This window comes from Myotis yumanensis, unplaced genomic scaffold, assembly GCF_028538775.1.
Source record: "Myotis yumanensis isolate MYYU_CA2020_CCGP unplaced genomic scaffold, mMyoYum1.0.hap1 SCAF_3, whole genome shotgun sequence".
NCBI lineage: Eukaryota > Metazoa > Chordata > Mammalia > Chiroptera > Vespertilionidae > Myotis > Myotis yumanensis.
Genome location: NW_027223754.1, coordinates 158,763,554 through 158,782,582, shown reverse-complemented (window position 1 = coordinate 158,782,582; position 19,029 = coordinate 158,763,554). Strand labels below are relative to the sequence as shown.

The 19,029-nt window shown below is 47.6% G+C and overlaps 2 protein-coding genes across 2 annotated transcripts in view; both read right to left on the bottom strand.

Annotated features, from left to right (window-relative positions):
• Positions 1 to 4,459, bottom strand: part of TIMELESS (timeless circadian regulator) — a 34,799-nt gene extending 30,340 nt beyond the window's left edge. The window contains exon 1 of the mRNA XM_070409978.1: positions 4,424 to 4,459. The gene's annotated coding sequence lies outside the window, so the exon portion shown is untranslated. The remainder of the gene's footprint in view (positions 1 to 4,423) is intronic.
• A 2,152-nt stretch (positions 4,460 to 6,611) lies between these two features.
• On the bottom strand, positions 6,612 to 10,803 carry MIP (major intrinsic protein of lens fiber). Its single transcript, XM_070407662.1, has 4 exons — positions 10,444 to 10,803; positions 9,838 to 10,002; positions 9,356 to 9,436; positions 6,612 to 6,797 (listed from the first exon to the last, which is right to left on the bottom strand). The coding sequence occupies exons 1-4, from the start codon at positions 10,801 to 10,803 to the stop codon at positions 6,612 to 6,614; spliced, it is 792 nt and encodes a 263-aa protein (XP_070263763.1).
• Between the last annotated feature and the right edge of the window lie 8,226 nt (positions 10,804 to 19,029).

The window sequence follows — 19,029 nt, the reverse complement described above, 5'->3', positions numbered from 1 at the left end:
CTATCACTTCAACAAGTTATGCTAGAAGCAATGAAGAACGATGGCTCCAATAATTTTAAGCTCATGCATATAGGGAAAGCAAAGCTTCGCAGCCAAGGGATCCTACCTACAAGTTTAAAATGCAGTAACGAAATTACTGAAAAATCCAGAAACTATCTGAACACTCAAAATAAAAATTAGGAGTACCATTTTTAATTTATTGCTTAATTTAATCTAGTGTTTTAATAATAAATGTTGCGTTCTATATTTATTTTCTTTTGCTACTATTATTATGGGACAAATTACATTCATCAACTGCTATTATTATTATTACTAGACGCCTTATGCACAAATTTGTGTACTCCGGGGGGGTGTCCTTCAGCCCAGCCTGTGCCCTCTTGCAGTCTGGGACCCCTTGGGGGATGTCCACTTGCTGGCTTAGGCCTGCTCCCTGGGGGATTGGGCCTAAGCTGGCAGTGATACATCCCTCAGGGGATGTCCACTTGCCAGCAGGGAGCAGGCCTAAGCTGCAGTTGAACATCCTTAACGCTGCTGAGGAGGCGGGAGAGGCTCCCACCATCACCGCTGTGCTGGCAGCTGTCAGCCTGGCTTGTGGCTGAGCAGAGCTCCCCCTGTGGGAGCGCACTGATCACCAGGGGGCAGCTCCTGCATTGAGCATCTGCCCCCTGGTGGTCAGTGTGTGTCATAGTGACCAGTCATTCCCAGTCGTTCTGCTGTTAGGGTCAATTTGCACATTACCCTTTTATTATATAGGATAGAGGCCTGGTGCACGGGTGGGGGCCGGCTGGTTTGCCCTGAAGGGTGTCCTGGGTCAGGGTGGGGGTCCTGCCGGGGTGCCTGGCCAGCCTGGGTGAGGAGCTGAGGGCTGTTTCCAGGCTGGCCATGGCCGTGGGCTGGAAGCAGGTATCTGGGATTTATTTATCTTCTATAATTGAAACTTTGTAGCCTTGAGTGGAGCTCAGGGCCTGGCAGGGCAGGCGGGAAGCTTGGCTTCCTCCATTGCCGGGAGCAACTCCAGCTCCATGGCCAATGCCATCTTAGCTGGGTTAATTTGCATATTTGCTCCTGATTGGTTGGTGGGCATGGCTTGTGGGTGTAGCGGAGGTATGGTCAATTTGCATGATTCTATTTTATTAGATTAGATTAGAAGCCCGTTGCACGAAGATTCGAGCAATAGGCCTTCCTTACACTGGCTGCCGGCATTGGTTTTCCTCCGGCACCCGGGACTTAGGCCTTTGGTTCGCCGCAGCGAAGAAGCCAAGCCTCTTCAGTCTTCAGTCTTCGTTCTTCACTCTGGCAGGAGCCTTCAGTCTTCGCTCCATGCCTGCATACGCAAATTAACCGCCATCTTTGTTGGGTTAATTTGCATAGTTGCTCTGATTGGCTGGTGGGTGTAGCAGAGTGAAACCAATTTGCATGTTTCTCTTTTATTAGTGTAGATGGGACAGAGGGAGTACATATTTCAAATGCCCACTCTGACTTCTTTGCTTCTAATCTAAGCTCTCCATTTGTCTGACCGATAATCACTATTCTGTCCCTTAGTTGGTTGCTCCTCATTTCTCATTTGTTACCAATCTTCTCTTTATACTGACCCCATCCCCATGAGTTGCTCAGAGATCTTCTATCTTTGGGGGAAAAAACTTAACATAAAACAAAACATTTCCGCCCAGCCAGTGTAGCTAGTGGTTGAGTGCCAAACTATGAACCAGGAGGTTACAGTTCAATTCCCAGTCAGGGCACATGCCCAGGTTACAGGCTCAATCCCTAGTGGAGGAGTGCAGGAGGCAGATGAGTCAACTGATGATTTTTCTCTCAGCATTGATGTTTCTCTCTCTCTCTGAAATCAGTAAAAACCTATCTTTAAAAAACACACAACACCTTTCTTTGACCCCATATTGCCTGCTCCTCAAGAGCTGATGTCCCAAGGTCTGCACTTTTATAGTCCTTTTCCTCACTTCACACAGCCTCTTTTCGCAAACTCACCTTCTCCCACATCTCCAACTACCATCTCCGAACCATTAGCAAGCAAATCTGTATCTCTTACCCCTGAGCTCTCATGGTGCCATCCCACATTACACTAATGAATAGCACTGTCTACCTGTACATCCTGTGTATACCTTGCACTCAACATATCCAAAATTGAACACCCCTGCCCCAAATTTGTCTCCACTTATGTTTGGATCTTTCAGCGACTGACACTATCTACTCAGTTATTCACAGAAGAAACCTAGGAGTTATCCCAGATACCTCAGGTCACTGACTCAGGCCAATTCTTCCTTAAATTCTCCTATCCGACCTCTGTCCATCCCTATACTCAGGACCTGAGCTTACTTCAGGTCCTGAGTATCTCTTGCTTAGATTATTCAACTGCTTCCTAACCGCTTTCTCTGCCTCCAGTCTTGTTCTCTTCAGTCTACCCACAATATGGCTACCAGATTTGGCCATATAACCACCTTGTCTAAAATCCTCCAATGGATACATAACAAACTTCATAGTGATTGTCTCTGGAAATATTGAGGGTGGGGAGTCTGCAGGAGAAATATTTACCTTTCAAATAGTACCTCTTAGTACTATTTGAATTGTCTACCATTAACATGCACTACTATACAAAACAAAATTTCAGTGGCCGCTAATGCTTACAATACAAAGTCCTTCGTGATCTATCTGCTTTTAAGTTTCTCTCTCAAGACATTCCTCTGTCTGGCCCTGGAGTCTATTCACTCATCTTTTAAGACTCTGCCCAAATGGCACCCTCTCCTGACTTCTCCAGACAGAATGGACATCTTCTTTTGTGCCATGTAATAAAGTTGCATCATGGCATCAGCTCATGTTGTACAGAACACTTAAACAGATTATTAAAATGTCTGTCTCCCTCCATTAGCCTTAGATTCCCTAAGAGCAGGAACTGCTTCTTAGTCACCTTGAATTTGCAGTTTAGTTACTGAATCAAAATTTATGGGGGGAGAGGGGCTTGGGTAAGAGTGTTTTAAAAATGCTCATCAGGTGATTCTAGCTCAATCCCCTTAACAACTGCACTATAATATAAACTCCTTGAGCTCAGGAATCGCTGTGTTCAGCACAATGTAGATGCCCAATATATGGTCCCTCATCTGAACCCAAGTGGACAAGTCTCAAAGGTGCGGAAGGAGCAGTTAGGGCTGACGTTGTGGAAGTACCAGGATAGACCAGGAGAGTGTGTGAAGGTGTGGAAGTAGATAAGCTTACTCCAGAGAGTTTGGAGTGAGGAAGCCGAGGCAGACTTCTCTGTCACACTGTAACTGCAGAGACTCATTTACATGTGTTTTTCCTTCCAGACTATGAGTTCCTTAAAGGCAGGAACTCTGTCCTATTCATCTCTCTGTCCACCTGGCACTGAGCACAGTGCAGTGCAAGGTACGTGTTAAGACTCAGGAACATATTGCTGAGTTGTACCGGTGCCACTGGTAGCAGAGGTACAGTACTTAACCGACACAAAGGTGTGACTGCTTTGGTCTGGAAGAGCCGGGAATAGAGGTTTTCAGAGGGATGACTGAGCTCAGTCCTGAAACAGAAGTTCACTTGGCAGAGAAGTGGCCAGAACTTCAAGGAGAGGGAACAGCAGGAGCATAGGTACCAAGGCATGAAAGGGCACAGTGCAGGCACACCCTTCCCCGTGGCTGGGAGTCCAGTGCGTGAGACAGGAAACATATTCGGGAGCTTTGGGAAATGAGGCTGAGGGTCAGGGTCAGGGCCACACTGTGAAAAGCCGTGGACACCCAGCTAAGAATGTAAGCCAGGCTGTGGGTGGCCTAAGAGGAGTTTTAAATGTAATCTCAAATGGCCAGATTGACTTTTTATGAAGGTAACTCGTGGCAGCATGAAAGGCAGAGTGAAGAACTGAGAGGCTCAAAGGAAGGAGCTTAACCAGTGGCTGGCGCCTAGGTAACAGACACACGCAGAGGCAGTGTGTACCCTCCGTAAGTTTTACACCCAAGGGAACGCAGAGGTGGGAATAAGAAGTCCATTCTATAAAAACACCCCAGATATAAGCCAAGCGACCTCTGAATTCCGCTCCCGCTGACCACCAAGCTGCACCCGTTTTTCGGGTCTGAACTGGATGGGCGTTCCGAAGTGGAAATGCCCAGGAACCTCTGTTCTACCTTCGGGGTTCCAAGCCCCATCCCATCACAGCCCCCCACACCCACCCACCCACGAGGACCAGGCTGGGCCGAGTGGCGCGGGGAGAAGGAAGGAGCGTCCCCGGCGCGTGGGAAACGCCCCGGCACCCACCTAGGACGCAGCGGGGAGGCTGCCGTGCGCGCCCCGCCCCGCCCTTTGCCTTTAAACCCGGCGGCGGGAAGGGGGGCTGAGCCCCTCGCGGAGTGCCCCGGAGCTTCGCAGGGACGCAGTTCTCCTAAGTCCCCTAATCCGCACACTCACTCACCCGCTGCCCTCCGGTGCTCGGGGTCCCCGGGGAGCCCGCGGCCACAGCCTTTCCCGCCACCTCGCTCGGCGGGACCAATCCCCGCCGGCGTGCGGCCCGGGGCGGGGCGTGCGGCTGGGCTGGTCCAAGTGACCCTAGCAACCGGGGGTGCGGCCTGATGGCAAAGTCAGGAAAAGGGAAGGGAGTACAAGTTGTTTTATCTGAATCGATCCCCCACGTTGCTCCTAAAGTCACAACGCAATTAATTTTCTGATGATTGAAGATACTAGGAACCAAAGTCCGATTAGATGTAAGTTTACAAACATTCTTCCCCTTCTCCTGGCCAAGTGGATTATTCCAAAGTCTTGCAAGGCTAGTTAGAAAAGTTGGGCTTTATTTGGGAGGAAGAGCGGGGTTGAGTTACTGGGAAGAGGGGACTTTTGCGGGGCTCGGTGTTCGTCTCGCTGGAGGTATAGGTTTAAAGCTTGCGAAGCATGTAGGAGGCGCCTAAAAGGAAATCAGCAATAAATATTCATTGGTCCGTTGAGGGTCTCTTCTGGCCTCAGCTGAGATGAGTGTATTTTGCCAACAACAAAGGAAGGTAGGGCTCACACGACTAATTATCTCCTGAATTATTAACCATTTGAATAGAAGGAATCAATTTCTGGGATATGAGAGATGTTAGGAGAGATCTGATGAAGATGAAAGTACAATTGAGAGAAAAGTGAAAAGATGCACACAAAAAGAAAATAAAACAGACTATTAAACTAGTGATAAAAGCAGAAAGATGCCATTTGACGTCTTTTGATCTGCTCTAAATTATAACTCCGAGGGTGGCCTTGGGGAAAGAAAGAAAAACAAAAATCCGAGGGTCAAAGCCGCTCCCTCCTCCACCCCCCTCCCACCCCTGCCTTGCTCCAGGCATCAGCTTTCCTGTTTCTGCCTAGGACCACTCCTGGGGCTTAACTACCATCTGCCCCCAGGCCCTGCTGGGGAAGTCAAGTAAAATAGTTAAATTACTTAATTTATCTAGACCAGGGGTCCTCAAACTACGGCCCGCGGGCCACATGCAAATACAAATATTGTATTTGTTCCCGTTTTGTTTTTTTACTTCAAAATAAGATATGTGCAGTGTGCATAGGAATTTGTTCATAGTTTTTTTTTAAGCTATAGTCCGGCTCTCCAACGGTCTGAGGGACAGTGAACTGGCCCCCTGTTTAAAAAGTTTGAGGACCCCTGATCTAGATTGTAGGCTCCCACGCCTTGGGCCTTGGCTGGTGAGCTCGCTTGCCCAGGGTCTCCAAAGAGACCCATCGTGCCAGAATAGCACAAAGCCCAGCCAGTGGCTGTAGACAGGTTTACGTGGCTTAACAGAAAGGCTCTAACCCAGGGTTCACTTTTCTCAGAGCTACTGCCCCACCCAAGGCCCTGGGGCAAGCAGCCCTGAGGTAAGTTGGCCACACTCTCCCTTTACCTTCCCCACAGCTATCTGGTAAAACTGCATCCTGAACTGGGGCTAATAACTCCATTTCCTCTCTTCCTGCCCCTGCCCCTTCTCCCAACCCCTGGAATGCCTTGTGTCCTCCACTTCTCTCCATCTGCCTCCTGTGAGGAGAACTCCCTGCTTCCCTGCTCTCTCAGAAACCTAGAACCTTGTATGCATGCATATAAGCATAACCAATGGACATAAGACACTGGGGGGTAGGGGAGGCCAGGGGATTGTCAAGGCCGGGGGGAAAAAAGGACACATATGTAATACCCTTTGTAATACTTTAAGCAATAAAATAAATAAATAATAATAAAAAAGAAACCTAGAACCTTACACTTGATTGGCATGACCAGAAACTTAAGGTCCTGGTTTCCTGTGCTCATCACACTGAGAGGAAGGTGTAGGATGATACCTCTTCTCCCTTCCCTGCTTCTCCTGCCCCAAAACACAGCCACGTTCACTCACAGTCATACACACACAATCGTGCACACACAACGGCGAAGAGAGGTGGGATGGGGAGGAAGGGAAGTTTGCACCGACCAGCTCATGAATGCAACTTGAAAGATTTCACACGGCAAAAGGCAAAAAAACAACTCACACATAAATTAAAAAATAAAGAAGTACAAGCCCCTCCCCACAGCCTCTTTCTTCATCCAGGGGTGGCTTAGCCCCTCCACATAAACTCAGAAGCTTCCTACTCCCTCTGTTCAACGGGAGCTTTCACAGGGCCTGGGTCTTCAATTCAACAGGTTCCCCTGTGCCCTCTGGTTGTGCACTGGCGTCCCTGGGCCTGGTACCCTTGAGAACAGACAGCCTCTCAGAAACACTCTTGGGCCGGGGGAAGAGGAGGAAGTCGTAGAGGAGACTGCCTAGGCCCCCTCCGATGATTGGGCCCACCCAGTACACCTGTAGGAAGAGGAAAGGAATAATCAGGCTTGGGGAGAGGACCAAGAGCAAGGCTGCTCCTTTCTCAACTCCACAGGTAGAAAACAGATGTATTGTCCTCACCGGTTTGGCTCAGTGGATAGAGCGTTGGCCTGTAGACTGAAGGGTCCCAGGTTCAACTCCCGTCAAGGGCATGTCGGTTTCAGACACATACCCAGTAGACAGTGGTTCTCAACCTTGGCTGCACATTAGAATCACCTGGGAGTCTTTTTAAAACCCTGATTTCTGGGCCTCAGCCTCCGGAAATTCTGTTTCTTTGTTACTAATGTTGTGGCCCCACCCCATAACAAAGAAACAGAATTTCCAGAGGATGAGGCCCAGAAATCAGGATTTAAAAAAAGACTCCCAGGTGATTCTAATGTGCAGCCAAGGTTGAGAACCACTGCCAGTAGGGGTTGTGCAGGAGGCAGCTGATAGATGTTTCTCTCTCATCGATGTTTCTAACTCTCTATCCCTCTCCCTTCCTCTCTGTAAAAAATCAATAAAGTATATTTTAAAAAAACACAGATGTACTAGGGTACATACTTGGGCACTATTTAAACAGAAATCGGTGTTTGTTTGTTTTTGTTAATCCTCACTCAAGGCTATGTTTCCATTGATTTTTAGAGAGAGTGGAAGGGAAGGGGAGAGACAGAGAGGAAAAAGTCAGTGTGAGAGAGACACATCATTGGTTGCCTTCCGCATGCACCCCGAGGGGGCTCAAGGATCAAGCGTGTAATACTGCAACCAAGGGATCTGTGTCCTTGACGGGAATTGAATCTGGGACCATTCAGTCCACGGGCCGATGCTCTAGCCACTGAGCCAAACTGGCCAGGGCTGTTTGTGTGTTTTTAAATTCTAAACTATTCCACTGATAGAGCGTCGGTCTGTGGACTGAAGGGTCCCGGGTTCGATTCCGGTCAAGGGCATGTTCCTTGGTTGCAGGCACATCCCCTGTAGGGAGTGTGCAGCAGGCAGCTGAATCGATGTTTCTCTCTCATCGATGTTTCTAAATCTCTGTCCCTCTCCCTCTCCCTTCCTCTCTGTAAAAAATCAATAAAATATTTAAAAAAATAAAATAAAATAAACTGTTCCACTGTCTGCACTTCAAAATTCACCATTTTTTTGACTCATCAAATTATTCCTTTATCCCATACCTTCTTAACACATGTACATTCTCTTTGTTGTTATTAGTTGGTACTAGTTTGCATATTACTTTGAAAAATGTTTTGATTAAAAAAATGCACATAACATAAAATTTACCATCTTAATCCTTTCTTTTTTTAAAATTTACCTAAAAAAAAGAACTTGAGAGAAAGAGAGAGAGACATTGATTTGTTGTTACACTTATTTATGCATTCATTGGTTGCTTCTTGTATGTGTCCTCACCGGGGATCAAACTCACAACCTTGGTGTATTTGGATGACACTCTAACCAATTGAGCGAGGGCCCTTAGCCACTTCCAAGTGTGCAGTTCAATAATATTAAGTATATTCACATGGTTGTGCAAACAGTCCCCAGAACTGTTCATCTTGCAAAACTGAAACTCTACATCTATTAACCAACAACTCCCATCTCCCCTCTCCCTACCCCCTGTCAGCTATCATTTTGCTTTATTTCAATGAATTCTACTACTGGAAATACCACATATGGGTGCAATTATAAAGTATTTGTCTTTTTGTAACTGGCTTATTTCATTAAGCATAATGTCCCTAAGGTTCATCCATGTTGCAGCATATAACAGGATTTCCTTCTCTTGTAAGGCTGAATACTATGCCATTATATGTATATTCTAAATTTTGTTTTTTCATTCATCTGTGAGGGACACTTGGGTTGCTTCTACCTTCTGGTTACTGTGAATAATGTGGCTATGAAAATGGGTATACAGCTCTGAAAAAAAAATATTAGAGTTTAAAGTGAAAGAATTTATTAGTGAAGCAGTGAGACAGAGTGGGCTACCCCACAGACAGAGCAGCCTGAAAATGTTTTGAATTATTTTCAGGTTTTTTCTGTCATATGGCCAAACAACACAAACAATCCGTTTTTATTGAGGACTTATTCCATACCTGATTCTGTGCTATGACTTTCACATTTACTTTCCATAACACCTTGTTTTATAGCGAGGAAATGGAGGTGCAGAATGATTGTGTTCTTGCCATGGTCACACACGAGGCTAGCAAAGTGCTAGAACGGGGATGAGGCCCAGGGCCATTTGGGCTCAGGCATATCCTGACCTCTGAGAGTAGGAATGTTTGTCTTCCTGTTCAGTTGTCTGTCCTGACGGTGCTAGTTTTGGAATACAGTGGGTACTTAGTAAAATTCCCTAACGAACCAGTGAAGGAACAATATGAGCAAGAGCCTCTCTTTCTGGCAAAATAATGAATCCTGCTCACACAGGCATCCCAAACTCTGTGACAGCCCGTTTAGCTGAGTGCTGGTAGAGCAGTCAGCACACCCAGATGGAAGCAGGAACCAAACCTGGAACCTGCAATCCACACCCATCCGGGGCCTCAGCATCTTGTTCCTCTCCCCGCACTCACCCAGTGGTTGGTGAAGTTTCTGGTGAGAATGGCAGGAGCAAAGGAGCGGGCAGGGTTCATGCCTGCACCAGTATAATACATCTGCAAAAGACACAGTTGTAACTAAGACACTTCCCCCACTCTCCCCAGCTCCTCTCCCCACAGCTCACATATCCCTGAGGGCTGGCACCTTGCCTCTAGCAGCAAGCAGGGAAGGACAACCACATGGGAGCCCCACCGAGGAGTGAAGTTGCTGATGCCCCATCTCAGGGTAGACTATGGATCCATCAGCTAAGCCCACAAATACCCACAATGCATGCATTTCCACCTTGGGTTCAAGAAAGACCAGTTACAGCAGTCACAAGAGAGAGTAATAAGGATTGATCCCTCTGGGCTGACTGATACAGAGGAAGGTGAGTAATGTTCATGTTTGATAGTTAGGCGAGAAAGGTTTGGGGGCCCTGGAATCCTTAAAGGAGTAGTGGCTTCCCTCTCCTACTTACCCCAAAGAGGTGCCCCAGGGTGAGGGAGAAGCCAACGGCCAGGGCCACGGAGCCCAGGCGGCCATTCCGCCTCTCGTCGTAGGTGGCAAGGATGCAGAGCACGAACTGCAGCGTCAGGAGGATCTCCACCACGGTGGCCTGGCCCACGCTCACCCCAGGGTGCAACTAGGCAAAGGAAGAAGAGAGGAGGCTCAGTAGGGCTGTCACAGCATTGCCTCCTCTAGATTTCCCGGGCAGGAGCCACCCTCCTCCCTTTCCTAGAGATGGAAGATGATAGTAACTGTGCTTGTTTTCTAATTTCTCCTAGCGTTGGAAGTAATTGCACCCAGTTGTATGGATGCAGAAACTGAGGTCCCATAGGTAAAATACGTCCTCAAGAACCTGCGAGGAATCGGAAGGAAAGCTGAGATGGGAACTCAGGTTGCTTGATTCTCAGTCCAGGGCTCTGGACTCTTATCCCTCCAAAGCACCTGCGGACCCTCCCCACCCTGAAACACACACACCCTCACACACACCATGTCCCAGATCCCCGGGGTTCGGGTCCACCTGCACCGGGCAGGGAGTCAAGGCACCAGGTTCCCTCAGCCCCACTCGGCCGCTCATTACCGTGTTAAGCGCTAGGTTTCCTCGGACAGCAGGTGGGGTGACACTGTACAGCATGGCAGCCCCCACCACAGCTCCCAGGAGTTGGGCTGCCATATAGGAGAAGGCACGGAGCAGGGACAGCTGGGAGCCCACAAGGAAGGCAAAAGTGACTGCAGGATTGACATGGGCTCCACTGATGTGGCCCACCGCCTGCACTAGCGTGGCCAGGGCCAGGCCAAAGGCCAGAGCCACCTGCAAGACGTGCAGGGCCCCAGGGCCCCAACGCAGCGAGGCCCCCAGCCCGATGAAGACGTAGAAGAGGGTGGCAAAGAACTCGGCAAATATGGCCCTCCAGAAGGAGGCCGACTGCAGCTCCCACATGGCAGAGGGTATGGGCACAGTGCCTGGGTCCCTACACCTCCTTGGCCTGCTTTGGGTGGAGAGTCCCCTTTATAGAGGACTCTGAATTCCTGGGAGGGGCAGGCTGAAGGGGCTGGCCCAGCCTCTTAACCCCTTCACAGCTGCAGCGGGCTGGCCCACTCTCATGCCTCTGATAAAGCTGCTGGACTCTCCTCTCCAGCCTCAACTGGGAGGTGAGCAGAGCCGTGGGTGTAAAGGTGGGGGTAGGGTCAGGGCTGGAGAGGCTCTGGAAGAAAAGGACCAAGAATAGGGGGCAGGTCCCTTTCTTTTCATGTCAAAGTTGGGGGTTCATAGTCCTGATTGACATCTATATTAGAACATTCCTCAGCTCTGCATGGAAGGTCAGGCAAGCTGAGTTCACTTCACGGACTATGAGAATTGTGCTCCTGGGGGCTTCCAGACCCCTCTGAGTCAGCCAGGGGTAAGGGTGAGGGTGGGGGTCAGCAGTGGGGTGCAGCAGGGATGTTGGATAACTGAAAGGAATGCTTTAGTTCTCTGGGATTAGAGGGCCTTCTTCTATTGGCTGGTTTGGGCTGGAATCTGTGCACCCTGCAGCTCTGGGACAAGAATAGTTCTGCTGTGTCTGGCTTTCTCAGAGCCCGGGTTCCCTACCCCCAACCCATGCCAGCACCTTCCTTTCCCAGCCCTCAGCCTGCCTGTTAGGCACAGAGACAGAGAGGGGGAAGAAGCTATCTTCCATGGATAGGTTGGAAGTGAGGTTGGAGGACCGGGGAGAGGAAAAGGCTTAAAACCCAGAACCAGCTTTCACGTCGCCTTCCCTAACTCACGAGGTCCTAGCAGGAGGCACTGAAAGGACAGAGACAGTCCTGGCTATGAAGCAATGGGAGGGTTCAATGCCTCCTGATGTGGCTGTGATCAGGACACTGGAGTCCTAAACGTTGATTCTTTGGGAAAGGAAGGGATGGGGATACGTGGGGAACAGGCTGGTCAAAAGAGAGAAAAGGACAGGACGGGGAAGGGAAGCTTGAAGAAAGAGGTTTGGTTGTGCTCGGGCTTGGGGAGGGTCTTGGAACCTGGAAGTGGAGATTGCGTGGTGGTGAAGGCAAAATGGGAAACACTGGTATGCTTCACTCTCTCCACATGGTAGCAAGTCATAAAGGCCACAGCTTTTCTCGTGAAGCACCAGAGGAGAACAAAAATTTGAAGGCTAGGCCTGCAATATTGGTGCCGAGCACCGGTTTCATCCAGTACACCTGTGGGGAGAGAGGTGGAACACAGATCAGGGCCTGTGCTCCTCTCCTCCTCCTATACCCAGCTTGGGGATGGACAGGCAGGGTAACAACAAAGGCGGAAGTTGCTGAGAACAGGTTAGAGGGCACCCAAGGGAACTGGAGCTTCCAATTTCATGGAAGAGGAACAACCTATCAGAGTGTCTTGGAGTCTCATGATTTATGAGCTTCACCCATCTCCTGACTTCAGGCCAGTGATGCTCCCAGATGCCAGTCATCACTGCTCAACCCAGAGAGTGAACAGGGTTCATGTTGCTTCTAAAAAAGGACCCCTGGCCCAGCTGGTGTGGCTCAGTGGTTGAATGTTGACCTATGAACCAGGAGGTCACGGTTCAGGAGGCTGCCAATCAATGATTCTCTCTCATCACTGAGGCTTCTATCTTTCTGTCACTCTTCCTTCCTCTCTGAAACCAATAAAAATAATAAACAAACAAATAAAAAACGACCCCTGGATAGGAGAGAAGTAGTACACATGGTATTAAGAGCAGAGACTTTAGCAACAGATACTTTGGTTCAGATGTAGGACAGAACTAGTTATGACTGCTGGTGGGAGTGTGAATTGGGATAACCATTCGGAAGACAGTATAGCAGCCTCTTGTAAAGGTAAACAAACACATGCTTTCTGACTCGGGAATTTCACTGCTCACTTATATACCCAAGAGAAACCTTTTTAAACCTCCACCAGGAGACATCCACAGAGCAGCACTGTTCACAATAGCAAAACACTTGAAGTAACCCAAGTGCCCATTGATGGGAGAATGGGTGAATAAACAGTGGTATATTCACACAATGGAAATTATTCAGCAGTCAAAATGAGTGAACCCCACAGTAACACTCAGTAATAAGGATGAACCTTAGCAATAAAATATCAAGAAAATAATAGTGCCAGCAGACTATGCATGAAACGATGGTCTTTTTATAGAGTTAAAAAACATCTAAATGAAAATATGCTTCTCAGAATATTATAAATGAGATGAAACTACACACAAAAAACATATGTGTGCGTGTGTGTTGATTTCTGTGACTGTTAAGGTTCTAGTTTTACTTGTGGGTGGATGGTTAATAATGATGATTAAGTATTATCTTAAAAAGAAACCAAGGAGAATCGAAGATGGTGGCATAGGTAAACACCGGAGATTGCCGCCGTGGACAACCACTTCAAAAATACAACTAAAAGTCGGAGCGGACATCAACCAGAACCACGGGAAGGCTGGCTGAGGAGAGTCTCTTCAACTAGAAGCAAAAACAACAGCATTCCGACGCTCAGCGGAGGCGCAGTGTGGAAAATTTAAAGGTACGGCGGTGCGGTGGTGAGGGTGCGCGCGCAAAGCGGGCTGGCGGCTGAGGGCGCGATTGTCGTTTTCAATCAGGAGCGAGTCTCAGACTCTGGGCTACAGATCCGGGCGAGTCTCTAGGGACCCAGACTCAAACGGGAGAAGCGGGACTATCTGGCTACGGCCCCTCCGAGGTTTGCAGCGATTGCTGGGACAGAGAGGCAGAGCCCCTGGGGACGGACTGAGAGCGGCCATAGCTGCTCCCTCCCCCCGCCCTGTTGAGCCCGCCCCGCCCAAACCCTCCGCACAGCCATTTGCCGATCACCTCAGGCAAGGGCTGGACTAGCGCCTCCCCTGAGGACTGAAGTTTTCCCACAGCTGATTTCCACAGCCAGTCGGCCTGGTGGTCAAATCCCTCTAGTGTTAACTACAACAATTAAGGCTTGGCTAGAACAAGACTGCGCACAGAGACCACAAGGGGGTGCACCAAGAAAGCATAAAAGATGCGGAGACAAAAAAACATGACAGAAATGGGGGATATGGAGCTAAGAATCGCAATTTTGAGGGCTTGCCATAAATTTGTGCAGAGCCTCACGAAAACTAATGAGACCCTCGATGCTACGATAAAGAAATTAGAAAGTAAGCATACACGGACTGAAATAAAGAATATTATACCCAATAGCAGACCAGAGGAACACAAGAATCAAACCAAAGATTTGACAAAAAACACCCAATTGGAAAAGCAAAATGAAAAAAGAATCCGAAAGTGTGAAGATAGTGTAAGGAGCCTCTGGGACAGCTTTAAGCGGACTAATATCAGAGTCATTGGAGTGCCAGAAGATGAGAGACAGCAAGATATTGAAAACCTATTTCAAGAAATAATGGCAGAAAACTTCCCCCACCTGGTGAAAGAAATGGACTTACAGGTCCAAGAAGCGCAGAGAACCCCAAACAAAAGGAATCCAAAGAGGACCACACCAAGACACATCATCATTAAAATGCCAAGAGCAAAAGACAAAGAGAAAATCTTAAAAGCAGCAAGAGAAAGAGGCTCAATTACCTACAAGGGGCAAGATGGCGGCGTAGGTAAACACCGGAGACCGCTGCCGCAAACAACCATTTCAAAAATACAACTAAAAGACTGAACGGACATCACCCAGAACCACAGGAAGGCTGGCTGAGGAGAGACTCTGCAACTAGAAGGAAAGAGAACAGCAAATCGAGGCTCAGAGGCGGCGCAGTGTGGAAAATACAAAGGTACCGAGGTGCGCGCGCAAAGCGGGCTGGTGGCTGAGGGCGAGGTTGTCGTTTTCGGTCGGGAGTGAGTCTCAGACTCTGGGCTCCAGATCCGGGCGAGTCTCTAGGGACCCAGACTCAAACGGGAGAAGCGGGATTATCCGGCATCAGTTGGAACCTGAGGGCAGCTTTCTCTCCGAGGTTTGCAGCGGCTGCCGGGGTTCTGAGAAGCAGAGCCTCTGGGAACGGGACTGAGCGTGGCCATAACTGCTCCCTCCGCCCGCCCTGTTGATCCCGCCCCGCCCAAACTCTGCGCACAGCCATTTGCCGATCGCCTCAGGCAAAGGCTGGATTAGCGCCTCCCCAGAAGGCAGACGTTTTCCACACAGCTGATTTCCACAGCCAGTCGACCTGGGGGTCAAATCCCTCTAGTGTTAACTACAACAATTAAGGCTTGGCTAGAACAAGACTGCGCACAGAGACAACAAGGGGGTGCACTAAGAAAGCATAAAAGATGCGGAGACAAAAAAACATGACAGAAATGGAGGATATGGAGCTAAGAATCGCAATTTTGAGGGCTTGCCATAAATTTGTGCAGAGCCTCACGAAAACTAATGAGACCCTCGATGCTACGATAAAGAAATTAGAAAGTAAGCATACACGGACTGAAATAAAGAATATTATACCCAATAGCAGACCAGAGGAGTACAATAATCAAACCAAAGATTCGACAAAAAACACCCAATTGGAAAAGCAAAATGAAAAAAGAATCCGAAAGTGTGAAGATAGTGTAAGGAGCCTCAGGGACAGTTTTAAGCGGTCTAATATCAGAGTCATTGGAGTCCCAGAAGATGAGAGACAGCAAGATATTGAAAACCTATTTCAAGAAATAATGGCAGAAAACTTCCCCCACCTGGTGAAAGAAATGGACTTACAGGTCCAAGAAGCACAGAGAACCCCAAACAAAAGGAATCCAAAGAGGACCACACCAAGACACATCATCATTAAAATGCCAAGAGCAAAAGACAAAGAGAAAATCTTAAAAGCAGCAAGAGAAAGAGGCTCAATTACCTACAAGGGAATGCCCATACGACTGTCAGCTGATTTCTCAACAGAAACTTTGCAGGCCAGAAGGGAATGGCAAGAAATATTCAAAGTGCTGAATACCAAGAACCTACAACCAAGATTACTTTATCCAGCAAAGCTATCATTCAGAATTGAAGGTCAGATAAAGAGCTTCACAGATAAGGAAAAGCTAAAGGAGTTCATCACCGCCAAACCAGTATTGTATGAAATGCTGAAAGGTATCCTTTAAGAAGAGGAAGAAGAAGAAAAAGGTAAAGATACAAATTATGAACAACAAACATGCATCTATCAACAAAAGAATCTAAGAATCAAGTGAATAAATAACCTGATGTACAGAATGAACTGGTGATTATAATAGAATCAGGGACATAGAAAGGGAATAGACTGACTATTCTTGGGGGAAAAAGGGGTGTGGGAGATGCGGGAAGTGACTGGACAAAAATCATGCACCTATGGATGAACACAGTGGGTGGGGAGTGAGGGTGGAGGGTGGGGTGGGAGCTGGAAGGAGGGGAGTTATGGGGGGAAAAAAGAGGAACAAATGTAATAATCTGAACAATAAAGATTTAATTAAAAAAAAAAAAAATTACCTACAAGGGAATACCCATACGACTGTCAGCTGATTTCTCAACAGAAACTTTGCAGGCCAGAAGGGAATGGCAAGAAATATTCAAAGTGCTGAATACCAAGAACCTACAACCAAGATTACTTTATCCAGCAAAGCTATCATTCAGAATTGAAGGTCAGATAAAGAGCTTCACAGATAAGGAAAAACTAAAGGAGTTCATCACCGCCAAACCAGTATTATATGAAATGCTGAAAGGTATCCTTTAAGAAGAGGAAGAAGAAGAAAAAGGTAAAGATACAAATTATGAACAACAAATATGCATCTATCAACAAATGAATCTAAGAATCAAGTGAATAAATAACCTGATGTACAGAATGAACTGGTGACTATAATGAATCAGGGACATAGAAAGGGAATGGACTGACTATTCTTGGGGGAAAAGGGGTGTGGGAGATGCGGGAAGTGACTGGACAAAAATCATGCACCTATGGATGAACTCAGTGGGTGGGGAGTGAGGGTGGAGGGTGGGGTGGGAGCTGGAAGGAGGGGAGTTATGGGGGGAAAAAAGAGGAACAAATGTAATAATCTGAACAATAAAGATTTATAAAAAAAAAAAAAAAAAAAAGAAACCAAGTAAGGGTGAGCCATATATAGGCCAACGAGGAGAGGATGTCATAAACAAAGAGCTATTCTGTACACTTGAAATCCACTAAGAACAGCAGCAACAACAAAAATCTTGGCTTTACCACTTTCTAGGTGAGGAAGCTATCCCCACTAAATATAAACTCCAGGGAAGTAGCGATGTGTCTGATTTGTCCACCACTGCAAACCCATGCTTGACACATTTATTGAATAAATTAATGTAAGCTCTCTGGGCTTCATCTTATCAAATGTAGGTAAAGGCCTAGTATAGTGCCTAACACAGAATAAAGCACTTAATAAATAGGAGCCATTCGACCAGGGTTTTATTCCCAGGAAGGGACTATCCCTAACCACCAACCCTGTAACCTCTTATAATGAGACAGAAGGCAAAGAGCAGCTAATTTGGTTCTTTTATAGACACCACACAAAATGGTTAGATTTCTGCCCTGGCTGCTGTGGCTCAATTGGTTGAGCATCATCCCATGCACCAAAAGGTCACCAGTTCAACACGGTCAAGGCACATGCTGGGTTTTGGGCTCGATCCTCAGTAGGGGGTGTGCAGGAAGCAGCTGATAGATGTTTCTCTCGTTGGTGGTTCTATCACTCTCTTCCTCTCCCTTCCCCTCTCTCTTCAATAAATACAAACATATCTAAAAATGATTAAATTTCCTTATTTGATGCTACCAACCTCTCTCCTTTATTCCTCATTAAACCTCCCCCTGGAGGACTGAACGCCAGCCCATTTCCTTTCACACCAGCCTCTCCACTCAGTGGAACGCCAAACTAGCAAACTAGAGATAAACTCTCAAAAACTCACTTGAGCTTTTGCATTTATTTAGATATAATTAGCATACTCAATGTTTTCTATTAATCTCGCTTCTCAAAACACAAACACAAAAAACAACAACTGTCTCTCCCTTGAGGAGTAGAATCCTGCCTTCCCCAAGCCCCCTGTTTGGTATGGGTGGGGTTCTTACCCATGCCGGCGCTCCAGCAGTCACTGAGAGACCCACCACCAGGCTGCCTTCCCCATCTAACCCTCCACGTTGTGGGGAAGATACAGCAAACACAGTGAGTACCAACTGGAGAGTAGAGAAAAACTCCATGCTCAGACCTTGCTCTATATGAGTCCTTTTGCTCACCAGAGGACACATACATCCTCCCTCTGTCCTCAGGCCCCATGATCCATCCACCAAAGAAGCTTTAAGCAAAGGGTCTGCAGCAAGCCACCCAAATTCCTGAATTGCTGAACAAAACCTCATTGATCTGTTTGCATGATATTGACTCAATGAAAGGATGCACAGAGCAGGGATGCTCCCTTTTTTGTTCCTTCCTTAAAGTCTTTTTAAATATATATATATATATTTGATTTCAGAGAGGAAACTGGAGACAGAGAGAGAGGTAGAAACATCAATGATGAGAGAGTATCATTGATCGACTGCCTCCTGCACACCCCACACTGGGAATCGAGGCTGTAACCTGGGCATGTGCCCTGACTGGGAATCGTACAATGACCTCTTGGTTCATAGGTCAACACTCAAGCCCTGAGCCACGCCTGGGGGGAGCTTAAAGACCTCCTTAAAGTCTTATCAGCCCTACAGCTCATTACCTACCTAGTGCTACCCTATTCAGGGAGGGCAGCTGCTGCTAACCTGGTTGACCAGCTGGGCTGCAGCCATCTGAGGCAGTGTCGGGTAGAAGAGGGTCAAGGCCAGGATGGCTGCTGTGCTCTGGGTCAAGACATAGGACACTGTTGGAGAGGGTCAGGCCAGTGGGCACAGAACTAACAAATGGGCCATTGGAATCTGCAAAGGAAAGTATCTTTTAAACATTGCCTGGGAATGCAGGGGATTCCTGGGCTCACTACTCCTTGGATCATCCAGGACACGCCCCAATTCATCTTGGTATTCTTTTCAGGGTTTGCAAAAATGTTTCACTCTAGGGCATGTGCAGGAGGCAAATGCTTAGTGAAACATCCTCTCTACTCTTCCCTCTCTCTCTCTCTTTTTAAAAAATATTTATTAATTTCAGAGAGGAAGGGAGAGGGAGAGAGATAGAAACATCAACGATGAGAGAGAATCATTGATTGGCAAACCCTCAACCCGGGCATGTTCTCTTGACCAGAATTGAA

Bases quoted from the DNA above. Each gene is read 5' to 3' on its own strand.
- MIP (XM_070407662.1), bottom strand. From the start codon at position 10,803: ATGTGGGAGCTGCAGTCGGCCTCCTTCTGGAGGGCCATATTTGCCGAG. The intron at 10,003-10,443 runs GTAATGAGCGGC...TCCTTTGCCTAG, and splicing joins GAAACCTAGCGCTTAACACG to TTGCACCCTGGGGTGAGCGT. The intron at 9,437-9,837 runs GTAAGTAGGAGA...TGTCTTTTGCAG, and splicing joins CCCTGGGGCACCTCTTTGGG to ATGTATTATACTGGTGCAGG.